The 14,547-nt window shown below is 53.0% G+C and overlaps 2 protein-coding genes across 15 annotated transcripts in view; one reads left to right on the top strand and one right to left on the bottom strand.

Moving 5' to 3' along the window:
* Positions 1-9,666, bottom strand: part of EEFSEC (eukaryotic elongation factor, selenocysteine-tRNA specific) — a 195,528-nt gene extending 185,862 nt beyond the window's left edge. For all 14 annotated transcript variants that reach the window (XR_011377807.1, XR_009565679.2, XR_011377809.1 and 11 more), the window contains exon 1: positions 9,355-9,666. Coding sequence is in view for 1 of the 14 variants with exons in the window: in XM_030849215.2 (XP_030705075.2) it covers positions 9,355-9,661 (307 nt within the window). In the remaining 13 variants the exon portion in view is untranslated. The remainder of the gene's footprint in view (positions 1-9,354) is intronic.
* A 170-nt stretch (positions 9,667-9,836) lies between these two features.
* RUVBL1 (RuvB like AAA ATPase 1) overlaps positions 9,837-14,547 on the top strand; it is a 42,588-nt gene continuing 37,877 nt past the window's right edge. Inside the window, exon 1 of the mRNA XM_060307848.2 lies at positions 9,837-10,140. The gene's annotated coding sequence lies outside the window, so the exon portion shown is untranslated. The remainder of the gene's footprint in view (positions 10,141-14,547) is intronic.

Raw genomic sequence — 14,547 nt, 5'->3', positions numbered from 1 at the left:
AAGTGTGGAGCCCCGTGGCCAAGCAAGGCCGGCTCCAGAGGCCAAGCAGGCCAATGCTGGCAATTCCAAGCACTAATTTTAAAAGGAAAACGTCAGGCTTATCTTTAGGTAGCACCTGTGCGTGCCACCAAATAAATATCCTCGGGAAGCAGGTTAGAGACAAAGGAAGTTATTCTAGTCTTCTTGAAGGCCCCAAGACGAGAGAGGCATCGTCGTAACACAAGAGACACGGCAAGAGGGAAAGTCAACTTCTCTCTCAACAGCAAAACTTGTTTCTTCTCCTGCCAAGAGCGCATCACCCACGTTAACTAAGTCCCCTTCCCCATGCAGCCACAGCCACTTCAAAGCAGCAGAAGCCTAATCACAAAGCGTAAGAAAATAAAAGACCCAATTAACAGAACACAAAACTCCAATAATCCAGGGGAGAATGGAGGCGGAAGTCTCTGTTTTTGACAAACTGGCTTGCACAGAAAGTGCTGCTCAGGAGCTGGGCTCCCACCAAAGCAGGTGCAGGCTGAGGCGCCACGGCAGCTTGGGCAGCCAGGCCGCCGGCACGTGACCTGGGGTCGGCTCCTGGCCTCCGCAGCCTCCCTTCTGTGGGCGGCGCCCTGAGTGTAGAGGGAAACACGCCCCTCCTCCGGCCCTCCACGGGGCATTCCTGCATCGGTACCCCCAGAGCCACACTCTCCCTCCCTCCTGGTGGTGTCCCCCTCCTGCCTCCAGTGGCCCCAGACCTCTGTCCCAGGTCCTCTCCTCAGACTCTTTAAAAGCACCCGAAGGATCTCCCAGCTGAAAACGCACCCGCCCTCCCCTGACAGGAGGCTCCCCAAGCTCCTGGGCTCCGGGCCCCGCGGACTCTGCAGCTCAGCTGCTCACCTGCCCACACCCGAAGCACTGAACTTCTGGGTCGTTTTAGGAAATCTGCCAATTTTTAAACGCTGGCAATGAATTTTTAAAAAAAGACTTTTGGGCTTCCCTGGTGGCACAGTGGTTGAGAGTCTGCCTGCCAATGCAGGGGACACGGGTTCAATCCCTTGTCCGGGAAGATCCCACATGCCGCGCTGCAACTAAGCCTGTGCGCTACAACTACTGAGCCTGCGCTCTGGAGCCCGTGAGCCACAACTACTGAGCCTGTGTGCTGCAGCCACTGAAGCCCGCACACCTAGAGCCCGTGCTCCACAACAAGAGAAGCCACTGCAGTGAGAAGCCCGTGCACCGCAACAAAGAGTAGCCCTCGCTCGCCGCAACTAGAGAAAGTCCGTGCGCAGCAATGAAGACCCAATGCAGCCAAAAATAAATTAATTAAATCAATTTAAAAAATAAAATAAAAAAGACTTTAGCATATGGGCCATCAAAACATATCTGCACAAGACCCTAGTGTAGGACGAGACCCTCCCAGGGGTGGGCAGACAGGATGGGCCGCCTCCTGTCGGCATTAAGGACAGGAGTGGGCAGGTCTAGGAAGAGGTCAGGAGGTGCCCTAAAGGCCTTCCAGAAACAAGCAAATGGCGCCTCCTACACACCCACCACAGCCTAAATAATGTGTCGCGCACACCTAATCCTCTCAAAATGTGTTCATTTGTTTAATTCAACTATTACTGAGTAAAGATAATCCACAGAATGGGAGAAAATATTTGCAAGTCATATACCTAATACAGGACTGGTATTCAGAATACATAATGAACCCTTACAACTCAATAATAAAAGCCAAATAACCCAACTGAAAAAAAAGGGCATAGGATCTGAATACACAGTTCTCCAAAGAAGATATACAAATGGCACAAGAAAATACCAAGGAAATGAAAGTTACAGCGACAATGAGATATCACATCACACGCACTAGAGCAGGTACAAACAAAAAGACAGCAACAAGTGCTGGCGAGGCAGTGAAGACATCAGACCCTCCTACACTGCCGGTGGGAAGAAAAGCAGTGCAGCTGCTGTGGAAAACAGGCTGGCAGTTCCTCAAAAAGCAGACACAGAGTTACCCTCTGACCCACCAATTCCACCCCTACGGATAAACCCAAGAGAATGGAAACGTGCGTCCACACAGAGACCTGAACACAAACGTCCACGGCAGGATTATTCATAGGAGTCAAAAAGTGAAAACAACGCAAATGTCCTTCAACTGATAACGGATTTTAAAAAAGTGATCCATCCATATAATGGATACTCTTTGGCCATAAAAAAGGAATGACGGGGGAAGGGAAAGGGGAGTTTAATGGGCACAGAGTTTAGCTTTTGTAAGATAAAAAGAGTTCTAGAGATGGAGGCCACTGAACTATAAACTTAAAAATGGTTAAGATGGTACATTTTATGAAATATGTACTTTACCACAATTAAAAATAATAGACTTTTTAAAAAGGAAGGAAGTATAGGTCACGCTATAACATGGATGAACCTTGGAAGCCAGACACAGAGGCCACATATTGTATGATTCCATTTATACGAAATGTCCAGAATGGGCACATGGGCAGAGACACTGAGTAGATTAGAGGTTGCCAGGCCTGGGGTCAGGGAGAAGGTGCAGGACTGCTAATGGCTGTGGGGTTTCTTTTCGCAGTGATGGAGCTTAGACTGTGGCACTGGCTACACAACTCTGTGAAGAGGATGAAAACACTTAAGCGTGCACTTGAAATGGGCAAATTTTATGGAATGTGAATTATATCTCAATACAAATGTTTAAAAACAGCCTTGACTGTCCACTCTGTGCCTGGCCCTGGACTGGCCCTAGAGCCACACAGAGGCCTCCAGGCTAACGGGAACAACAGGTAGAACGCCTCCTGGTCACCTCAGGTGACCCAGAGCTCCAGAGACCGTCATCTCTGTCACCCCGCGCAGCACGGCCTCGAAGGCCTGCTGGTCAGACGGAGACTCGGGCCCAGCCTGGTCCAGGCCCTGGCCAATGCAAGGATGAGAGAGCGGGGAATAGATCTCAGGGCTTAATTTACCGGTTGGTTCCTGGGGCGCCTGCCCAAATCTTATTCCAACCTGGATGGAGTGATTCTGAAGAAAAACCCAAGAGCCACAAAGGCGATGCTAAGTGAAAAGTTTAAAAGCAATTAATTTTAAATGATTACAGCTTTACCGAAAGCTGTGGCTATGATTTCCTTCTGACTTTGATTATAACCTTCCAGCAAAATATTCGTCTCATCAAGGCAAGTCTGCATTATTTTCTATTCTTAGCATGACTGCAAAATATTCTTTGATTTAACATTTGATATGTTTTGTTCTCAAGGGCAAGCCCCACGAGAAGAAGAATATACCCCAACAGAATGAAATATGACTACCTGCTTCCACTGTTCTTTCTTGTTGGTTCCTACTCAAATATTCTGCATTCATTTAAACTCAAGGCCGCGGCTCTGATGTTACGCTCCTCCCACACTGTCACCCAAACCCAAGCAGTCACCCACTATCCAGGGGCAGAGAAATTGCCACAGACGGAGCTGGACTTGCATTTCCTGGAGACGCTGAGGGCGCTGAGCTTGGAAGGAGAGGGGGTCCTGGCCAAGTGCGCACTGAGGAAAAGGAAATGAAGACCCAACAGATTCTAGGAGCTAAAGACGCTAGGGCTAAAGAAGCATTTCCACTTACATCAACGCCTTTAAATATGCCTCAATATTTTAGGACAAACGTACGATACCATAACATAACACAATGCATTTCTGTTTTTGTTTTTGTTTTTGTGGTACGTGGGCCTCTCACTGTTGTGGCCTCTCCCATTGTGGAGCACAGGCTCCGGACGCGCAGGCTCAGCGGCCATGGCTCACGGGTCCAGCCGCTCCGCGGCATGTGGGATCTTCCAGGACCGGGGCACGAACCCATGTCCTCTGCATCGGCAGGCGGACTCTCAACCACTGCGCCACCAGGGAAGCCCAACACAATGCATTTCTGGACAGATTCATTAGAAGACTAGGGGCTAAGAAAACCAGAGTGTCTTTTTTGTTTGTTTGGTTGGTTTTGCATCAGAAAAACACCCATATTCCTGGGGTGGCCAGGCCTCTGGTTTGTCGTTTCTGCTTGGGCCACGCCGCCTGCTGGGGACTACGCGCAGACGCCCAAAGAGCAGTGTAAAAACCGGGTGGAAAACACACGGTCGTCCGCACATGAACCTGTCTCATGGGTCCAAAGAGAGCATCTCAGACAGACTGCAGGTGCACTCTTGGATAAAACGGCCAAAGGGACCGTGCTTCTCCACGCTGTCACACGCGCACAGAGCTGGAAAAACAGAGAAGGGGAAGCAGCTTAAGTGTCATAAAGAATGCTCCCTCCCAGGCCGCAGAGACAGGCACCCCCAGGGCTGCCGACTGACCTCCAAGGCTAGGAGCCCTGAGTCACACTTGCGAGGCTGTGGTAGATCAGCAGCTCCAGCCAGGGGGGTCCAGAGGGCTCAAACCTGGCAGGAAGCACCGCTTAAACGGAGGGGCGTGGGGGGGCGCACAGGAGGCTAGCGATCAGGGTGACAGTCGTGGCAAAAGAGCTGCTGTTCATTAACCACAGGAACAAAAGACGGGGAGACAATGCACTGTTAATCGTGGCAGCCACCAGAGGACTATAAATTGCCAAGCCAAGATACCAGCATTTTTCAGACCCCGTCCTTCCTGCCAGCGTGAGATTGAGGATGGGTCCAAGTCCCTCACCCCCACCCAAGTCTTTAAAACATACATTACTGAATCTTTTTGAAGTTCTAACCCTGAAAGATTTATACTCTAAAACACATCAGAGAAAAATACTGCCCAGAAACACTATCAGAGGGCCTGGAGCGGACGGGCCCCCTTGTCCACTCACACTGAGAATGCCACTGCTCCAAGGGCAGATCAGCGTGGGTTCAGACGAGCTCTGACCCTTCTGATCTGTGTTCCCTAACCTCCCTGAGCCTCTGCCTCTTCACCCGTCCCATGGGAGTATCACCTCTTACCTCCCAGGATTGCTATGAGGGTTAAACAAACAAAAAAAGTCACAATGCTGGCACTAAATACATGCTAAGTACTGTTGTCACTATTAACCCCCAGCACCACTTAGGAGTTTTATCTATGGCCACAGGGATCAAGGAGATAAAACCCAATTTTCTCTAAGTTAAAAAATGATCTTTTTGTACATGAAAGTATTTTGGGGGAGCGATGGAATTAAAGAGAGCTGGCTTTAAGATACACTAAACTTTAGAGCTATCATCATGGAACTCTGACAGTCACTCTGATTTCCTTCTGCTTCGGACAGGGCATTTAGCAAGGGGTCTGAATCACTGCCAGTGAGCTGGGAACTGCAGCGGCAGCCCCGCCTCCCAGCAATCCGGGCACAGGTGCGCTGCCCGCTGGAGTCCCTGCTCAGCCACCTTGCCTCTTTCTAAAGCTCCGGCCTCATCACATCACAAACCTACTTTAAAAGCATCCCAAGGCCCTTAGAAGAAATCTGCACCGCGGGCCCGACCTAAGCCCCACCCACCTCTCACACGATCCCGCCTCACCTTCCACACCTCTCCCCACCCACCTCTCACACGATCCCGCCTCACCTTCCACACCTCTCCCCACCCACCTCTCTACACGATCCCGCCTCACCTTCCACACCTCTCCCCGCTCACCAGGCCCACTACACGATCCCGCCCTCACCTTCCACACCTCTCCCCGCTCACCAGGCCCACTACACGATCCCGCCCTCACCTTCCACACCTCTCCCCACCCACCTCTCACACGATCCCGCCTCACCTTCCACACCTCTCCCCACCCACCTCTCTACACGAGCCCGCCTCACCTTCCACACCTCTCCCCACTCACCTCTCTACACGATCCCGCCCTCACCTTCCACACCTCTCCCCGCTCACCAGGCCCACTACACGATCCCGCCCTCACCTTCCACACCTCTCCCCACTCACCTCTCTACACGATCCCGCCTCACCTTCCACACCTCTCCCCACTCACCTCTCTACACGATCCCGCCTCACCTTCCACACCTCTCCCCACTCACCTCTCTACACGAGCCCGCCCTCACCTTCCACACCTCTCCCCGCTCACCAGGCCCACTACACGATCCCGCCCTCACCTTCCACACCTCTCCCCACTCACCTCTCTACACGATCCCGCCTCACCTTCCACACCTCTCCCCACTCACCTCTCTACACGAGCCCGCCCTCACCTTCCACACCTCTCCCCGCTCACCAGGCCCACTACACGATCCCGCCCTCACCTTCCACACCTCTCCCCACTCACGTCTCTACACGATCCCGCCTCACCTTCCACACCTCTCCCCACTCACCTCTCTACACGATCCCGCCCTCACCTTCCACACCTCTCCCCACTCACCAGGCCCATTTCCAGCTGCTAAATGCTGGCAGCCACCCCTGGCTCTGAACAGACAAGACAGCAGGCTCACGCCTCAGAGCCTCACCCAGGCTGTGCCGCCACTGGGCAAGCTTTTCTTTCTCCACCATGCCCCGCAAAGCAAGTCACCGCTGTGCAAAGAGCCCTAATGAGTCACTCTGCACACCACACAGCACTCTCCCCCTGGCTCTGCCGTCAGCCCCCAGAGGGGCCCTGCTGGTGACTTTCGATCCACCCCCCAACCCCAGCTTCATTCATTTGGGACTTCCGAGTGCCTCCTCCATGCCAGGCTCTGGCCCAATTCCTGCTATGCTCTCGTGGAGGAGAGAGGCCATCAACAAGCACATCACGCGTATCAGACAACACCAAGGGCTAGCAGGAAACAAAACACGGACATGAGGAGGTATGACGGTAGAGAACTGGGGACACTTTAGGCCAGTAGGTCAGAGGAGGCCTCTCCGAGGAGGTGACACTCGAGCTGAGACTTAAATGAGGAGGGCACAGCAGGTGCAACACTGGCCCATCCAGTAAGTAGGAGGCCAGTGTGACTGGAGGTCAGGAGCCATGGATGAGGCTCAGGAGAGGGCAGAGGCCAGATCGTGGGTCACTGCGAGGGCAATGAGCGCCCGGACAGTCTTCAGCTGACGGCTGACCTGATCTGAAGACATGAAGACATAAAAGGAGCAGACTGTCCACCGTGTGCGGGGTCAGCAGAGGGAGGAGGGGAGGGCCCACAGTCTGGAGAGGAAGGACAAGTAAAGACACACGTGGCCTCTGCAACATGAGGATAACGAAGGGGATTCACCAGACCCGGGTCAGGGTGGCAGAGCAGGTCCCAACGCCTGCCCAGGGAACTTGACTTTCCAAGCTTCAGTTTTCTCATCAGAAGAGTGGGGCCCATGCCCCCCTACACCCCTATCACTCAGCGTGATCGCACAGACGCAAGTTTGTAGCCACAGGCGTGGACCCTGGCAGACACTCAGATGCAGCTCCTTTCCCCCCCAAAGAAAAAAGCCACTTTTTCTTCTCACTTCCCTGAGTGGAGGGTGGGAATCTCATCTATTGAAGGAAGAAGAGTAGCAGCCCTGGTCCCACCACTGCAATGTGCTCAGGTCACATGTTAACACCTGTAAGAAGACAAGGAGAGTCTCCCCTCTCAGGGGCGAGAGAAACGTAAGAGCCGCAATGTTCGTACGACAGGAGAGAAATCCCTCTTCATTTCTTCAACAATTTACAGTCTAAACCAAGGACTTGTCAAATGCTTGGAGGCGTTATAATTTGGTGCCTGAAACCTTCTGTCCCATGAAGAAACACCACGAACGTACACGTGGAAGGGGAGGGCAGAGTACAGTGACCCGGGAAGTGGCAGCTTTGGAGTCAAGCAGAGCCCTGGGTCGGCCACTTCCTAGCAGCCTCCCCGAGTCCCAAGCCCCTCGATGGCTGAACAGTAACCACCACACTCCCTGCAGCGTTTGCCCGGGGAAGTGGCAAACATGCAAGAAAAGCAAAGCCAGTTGAGATCTGCCAGAGTGTGGACAGTCCAGAATCACATCCGAGGTCAGAAGGTCAGTGAGGGAGAAAGCCAGGCCTCACCACAGACTCCAGAAGCATGTCCTTCACTCCCTACACCTGTCACAAGAAAAGACCACCAATCTGCCTTCCCATTTTTTAACCTCCAACCTACACTGGCTCAGAGAATGTGTCCTAAAATGTACCTGGACGTGACCAAACAGAAATCAGTGACAAGGGGAGGGGAGAGCAGAGAGGATCGCGTGCCCCTTCACATGCATCTGTGGCTAGAACACGGCGGAGTAGAAGATGTGAGGCGGGGGACCGGAGCAGGTTCCTGCTCCTCTACGAGCCTCCGGTTCCTCTCCTGAAAACAGGGAAATGATCTCAGACTGCCTGCAGCATGGACCAGACGGGAGGTGACAAGGTGAAAGTACTCAACACTCATCATACAGCAGGGCCCGCTATGCCCAGCGGGCAACCAGTGCAGCTGTCCACCAGCAGGCCGATAAAACCATCTGACCAAGAAGTGTTCCTATACGTACTCGCGGGTGCAGAGAATGCCACCGGAAGGGTCTGGAGGAAGTGGAAAGCAGGGAGGTACCAGGTCCCTGGGTCAGCAGTGAGGAGTCTCTGAACTATATATACACCCTTTGTGCCACGTGCTACCATTTTTCTATATAAACAAAACACCTGTCCATGGAGTCAAGTATACTGAAATGGGTGTGGAAAAGTAATCCACAGAGGTGTACTAGTGGCTTCCTCTGGCGAGATGGGAGGGGTAATTAGGGGCCTTCTACCTGGTTTGTAACGTCCTGTTTCTTCAGAAGTAGAATGTATTCATGTACTACTTGTATAATTTAAATTAATTAAATGGTACATCTCACGAAGGCTTTTGGGCAGTACCTACCACGACTCTCTGCCCCAGCATCTCAGTTCTAGGGTCTTTCTTTACAGACACACTAGCACACCCACCAAAGACGTCTGTTCTATAAAACTCACTGAAGCATCGTTAGCAAAAATGAGTAACGACATAAATGTCCATCACTAAGACATTCAGAAAACGGTGGTGCAAGTGTACAACGGAATTTCATGTGACCTTTAAAAAGAATGATGTTGCTTTATATGTACGAATGGGCAGGCCCGAGTATTGAGTGAAGTACTCAATAGAGTGGTGTTACCATTTTGTGGAAAAAAAAAAAAAAAAAAAAAGAACGAGAAAAGGAGGGGTCGACATATACATAGGAACGCTGCCTGCACACGGAGTTCCTCCGAAATGGCACAGGACGGGACAGCGGCTGACTCCAGAGATGGGCAGCAGGAGACCAAAAGACAGCGAGTGGACGCCTTCTGGGCACTTTCAGGGTCTCTGAGTTTCCCTAACCTGTTTGTGTATTACGAACGCAGTGTATTACGAACGCATGTGGTAAAAAACACTTTCGCTGTTTTGGGGGCGGCGCGCGAGACTTCCCGGCGGGCGCCTCCGCCCCGGCGCGTCCGAGCCCCGCACCCCCCGCCCGCCCGCGCTCACCGCCGATGATGGTCCGGATGAGGGAGGCGTGCCCGGGGCAGTCGACCAGCGTGACCTGCAGCCGCGGCTCGGCCCCGGGCTCGGGCTCGGGCTCGGCCCCCAGCGGCGCCGGCCGCAGGCGCGCGGGCAGCGGCACCGAGAAGCACGAGAAGCCCAGGTCGAGCGTGATGCCGCGCTCGCGGCTCTGCGGCTGCTTGTCGAAGGCGGCGGTGGAGGCTGTGGTGCTGAGCGCGCGCGCCAGCGCCGTCTTGCCGCTGTCGATGTGGCCCAGGACGCCCACGTTCACGTTCACCCGCCGGCCCGCCATGCCGCCGCTGCGGTCCGCCCGCTAAGCCGGCCCCCGCCGCCCGCGCCCCGCTCGCACGTTCCGGCGCCGAAGCTTCCGGCCGCGCGGTCAGTCCGCCGAGCCGGGGAGCCAGGCGCCGGGGCCGACCTCCGTCAGTCCTCGCGTTCGTTCGTTCGTTTCCACGGGCTCTAGCTGTGCGCCCTCTGGGCACCCGGCGCCTTCTGTCCACCGCGCGGGGACAGGTCGCTTTCCCCGCAGGACATGGGGGACCCGGAGGTGGGGGGGAACAATAACCGGGAGTAAAGACGGAACCAGACCACTACGGACCCCGAGAAGCCCTGGGGAAATACAGCAGCGGTGGAAGGACCAGGCCCGGGGCAGGGAGGGCGGGCCGCGAAGCTGAGCCCGTCCTGCCGAAGAGCCAGCGCGGGAAACCTGGGAAGGCTGCTTGGAGAATCTCGGACCGGGCAGTCAGCCTGGCCTCAGGGGGCCGCCAAACTGTACGCAGAAGGTCGTGTGAGTGCGCGCGTGCTGGGGAGGGCCCGCAACGCTCATTCTCTTGAAATGTCACCCACAGAAAAGGTGTCGCCCACGGGCAACAACACGGATAACAAACTTAAAGGTCTGCCCTGGCCAGGCAGGTGACTCGCCAGAGAGTAATCAGCAGGGTTTAAGGTGCCCGGGGTGGTGGAGACTGCGGAGGTGGAGAGCACATGTCCAGTGGCCACAGATGGGGAGCCACGGCTCAGCTTTGGCCAAGTGACGGCCAAGCTTTGGCCAGGCAGGAATGCTAGCCCAACACTGCCCCATCTTCCCGCTTTTCAAGAGACGAGAGTGTTTCTATGTGAAATCTGAGAGACATTTTGCCTGGTGAGGCCGCCGAGCCTTGGGGCTGCGGGCTGTAGCTGTTACCCGGCCCGACTTACACCTAAATGCTCACCAGCGGCAAGGCTGGGGCTTTAAGCCAAGTCTTGCCGTCTCCAACTCACACAACTGGCTCCAAGACAGGTGCTGCCCCAGCAGTAGCCTGGAGTCCAGCCCTGTCTCCACAAGTGCCAAGGAGACGGCAGCTCTGAGTTGTCTGAAAAGTCAGCCGGATTCAGACTGTATCCTGGGGTCAGCTGTGCCCCTGCACCAAGCAGAGCAATACAGACCTCTGCCTAGGCAGGTGTGAGTCATAAGCTCACTCCAAGAGCCAGGGAGAGTGTGAGGGACACCCTGTAGGAACTGCAGCCCTGTTGCCAGCGAAATGCAGGTCACATCACGCCCCCTCCTTTGTCCTTTGTCCCTATCCTGGCTTCTACCCCAGTGAGGCGAGTTTGCTTTAGACCAGGCTGGTGCCCTGGTGCTCTCCCCTGTCCCAGCAGACTGAGGACCCCTTACACATCTTTGCTTCCCCTCGGCCTGGCACATCAAAGGCTCCATAACTGTTTCTTGAGTGGACCCACCTCCAAACCTCCAGCCCACAAAGACACCATCCTCTGCAGCAGACTCCTGGGTCCCAGCCTGGGTTCCAAGGCTGGGCCTTGTCTCTGGGAAATGACTGACAGGGAACGGCCTGCCGAACTGCGATTATTTGGCATTTGTTCTTAATGTTAATGCGATGCTGGTTCCTTTCTGTTTCTTTAATGCTATTTTGTACGAAGGTAGTTCAAAGTTCTTTACGAACAGCTAGTAATTAATTCAACTTCATTAAGGCCAATTAATCCAGGATTAATTATAAATTTGCTCAGAGGAAGTTATTATACTTTGCTCTTTGATTTGAGTTTGGCTTTAAAGATTCTTTTAGGAGTAAAATGGAAATTTCCTTTTTCTCTGAGGGTATCTACCTTGCCGGTGATTGTGTTAACCACGTACCTTCCTTGACATGTCCCATACTAACCTCAGATGAGGTTGTCGCCCAGGCCACCACTGTGCTCCATGGCACTGCCAGTACTGAACAGAGCTGCTAATGCCCCGTTAGCTGCAGGGTGGGAGCTGATGTCCTGGCAAGAACTGGCCCCACACAGGTTCAAATCACGGCCCTACCTCGTGCTGGCTGTGTGCCTGGGAGCACACTTTCCACCTGGATATGGATACAAACTCTTTAAGGTCTACAGTGGTTGGCGTCCCCTCCCTCTTCTTCTGTAAGACTCCTCAACTCTCCTTGGAGGTATCACACTCCTTTCCTCCAGGTCACGATGGGGGTTGACTGAATGCTAGCTCTAGGGGTGGGCCTGAGACTCAGGTCCATTCCAGTAGCCATGACCATTGGTTTGGCAGTGAGCGTGTGACCCAAGTTAGCACAGTCGGAGAAAACCCTGGAATTTTTTCCAGGACAGGCAATAGAAAAGTGTGCTCTCTGATACTGGACTAAAGCCTGGGGAAATCAGTCTGGGCCCTAATGGGACCCCTGGAGGGAAGCCTGGCCGCAGCAGAACAGTGGCCTCCAAAGATGTCCGTGTCCTGGAACCTGTGATGGTGTTGCCCTCCATGGTAACGAGACTTGGCAGGTGTGATTCAGTTAAGGATCTTGCGATGGCGGGGATGGGGGAGGTGGGGAGCTCACCCTGGATTATCCTGCGGGCCTGATGTAGTCACCAGGGCCGTTACAGGAGGGAGGCGGGAGGATCAGAACCAGAGATGGCGTCATGAGAAGACGCTGCTGGCCGTTACTGTTTTTAAAGGCGGAAGCAGAACATAAGTCCAGGAAGGTGGGCAGCCTGTAGAAGCTGGAAAAACCCAGGCTGTGGGTGCTCCCCCAGGGCCTCCAGACAGCAACGCAGCCCTGCCCACACCTTGATTTTAGCCCAGTGAGGCCCATTTTGGACACTGACCTGCAGAACTGTAAGAGAATACCTGTGTGTTGTTTTATGCCATTAAGTTTGCAGCAATTTGTTACTGCAGCCATAGGAAACTAATACAAACATTTACTTGGAGTGTGGAGTCTCTTCCCATTTATTAAATCAGTGAAGGGCTCCTAACTCCCTCCCACCTGGTCAGAGAATCAGAGTCTGACAGCTAAGACCTACACTGGAAATAGCCTCACGGCCTGTCCGCTGGTCAGACCTGCTGCTTTCGCCTAGGCTGCCCTGACCGCTGACCCCATTGCCATGTGACGCCAGTGGGACGCCAGTGGGACGATGGTCCAGATGGAGCCCAGGGGACCTGCAGGCTCCAGCTGCTTTCTCGGCATCTGCTGCCGGGTTTCCCCACTGCGGTGGGATGTGCCTGCTGAGACGGACGGAAACTGTTCCCCAGCAGAGAAGGTTGCAATCGGAGGCACAGGCCTCACCCTGGCTAACCTGATCCTGTCCCCAGCCCCACTTCCTGCCTCGGGCGCCAAAGCAATTCCAGTGAGTGCCCTCAGGTACTGTTTCCGTTTGAAAAGCATGACAAAATTACCACGAAGGGCAGGACACACACACAGCAGGCAGATATCCAAGGGAGAAATAGCCCATGTCTTTATGTTCCAAAGCTCTGATGCCATTTTCTGTGCCCCTCCCAGTGCTTGAGCCCATTGTAAAAGATCTCACTGAATTCTTTTAAAATCCCAGGAGGTGCTGTTATCGCTACTTTACAGCAGAGGGAAGAGGGCCAGGAGAGGTGACTTGCTCGGGCCCTCTGCTCCCTGCCAGCTGATCCTTGTTTTATGTCAGGTTTTTTTCAACCTCAGTGATATGAACCATCTTCATAATTTATGCAATATCCAGGTACCACCTACAACTTCATATTTTTCTTTAAGTTTGACTTAAATAAATAAAAGTATCTCCCTTACACAGAAAAACATTGTCACTTGCCATAAATAGCTGGGAACCACAACAACCTCAGAATCAGGATCGTTAATAAAAAGAGAGATTAGCAAGCGTTAGAAAGGGGTTAAAGTCACACTCCACCCCCTAAGACTCACTGAATTAGAATTAGAACAATAATGTTCTCACGATGTGGATCAACTTTATTTAATTTTATGCCTTTGTACCACCTCTAAGGTGTTCCTTCTGTCCCCAGAAATCAGCCTGGGGCTGAAATAACAAGCATGCCAATGAGGTTGGCAACGATCAGAAAGGGGGGCGAGAATGTGGGAATACAAGACCAGGGACTAAGCCCATTAGCTTACACAGGGGACTCCTTCAACAGGGACTTTCTTTGATTTTGATTCTGATTGGTTTGGATCTTGGGGATCATGGCTCTGAAGCGCACCCCAGACACTGGGAATTATCCTGCTCGTAATCATCGTAATAATCTTTGTCGTGCGTTGTATTCTCTCAAGAGCTTTAAATGCATGTTTGCAGCCACTAAGCACCAAGCAAATGATCTCCCTACGACTGAAACATCAGAAAAAGAACGAAAGAAAGACTGACAGAGAACGTGAACCTGACGTCATAACCTGTGAGCACCACACAGAGGGTCAGCAGAAGCTGCGAGGCCTCCAGAGTGGTAGCTGGGAATAGCGCTAATGCCTTCAATTTGCATTGCATCCCTCAGGCTGAGAGACTGGTCAAAAGGGGGAAATTGTTAAAAATAAGACAACGGGCCCAAAACGCAGTGGCTTATGCTAAGCCTCAAGTCATCAAATCAAGACTTAGTTACTGGACTTCCCTGGCGGTCCAGTGGTTAAGACTCCGCGCTTCCACTGCAGGGGACACAGGTTCCAACTAAGATCCCACATGCCACGTGGCATGGCCAACAAAAAAAAAAAAAAGAATTAAGTTTCAGCTCTTTCCCCTTTGAATGGTCTTGGCACTCTTGCTGATATACTGAGGGTTTATTTCTGGGCTGTCTATTCTATTCCATTAGTCTATATGTCTGTCCTTGTGCCAGTGCCATGCTGTTTGATTACTGCAGACCATTATTCAATGTCCCATTAGTTAGGATACACTCTCAGCACTCAGCTGAGCCTGGAGACCATGACAACGTGTGGCTCCACG

Source organism: Globicephala melas, chromosome 11 (genome assembly GCF_963455315.2).
Source record: "Globicephala melas chromosome 11, mGloMel1.2, whole genome shotgun sequence".
In the NCBI taxonomy this organism is placed as follows: Eukaryota; Metazoa; Chordata; class Mammalia; order Artiodactyla; family Delphinidae; genus Globicephala; species Globicephala melas.
This window is presented reverse-complemented; position numbering and strand designations above follow the sequence as displayed.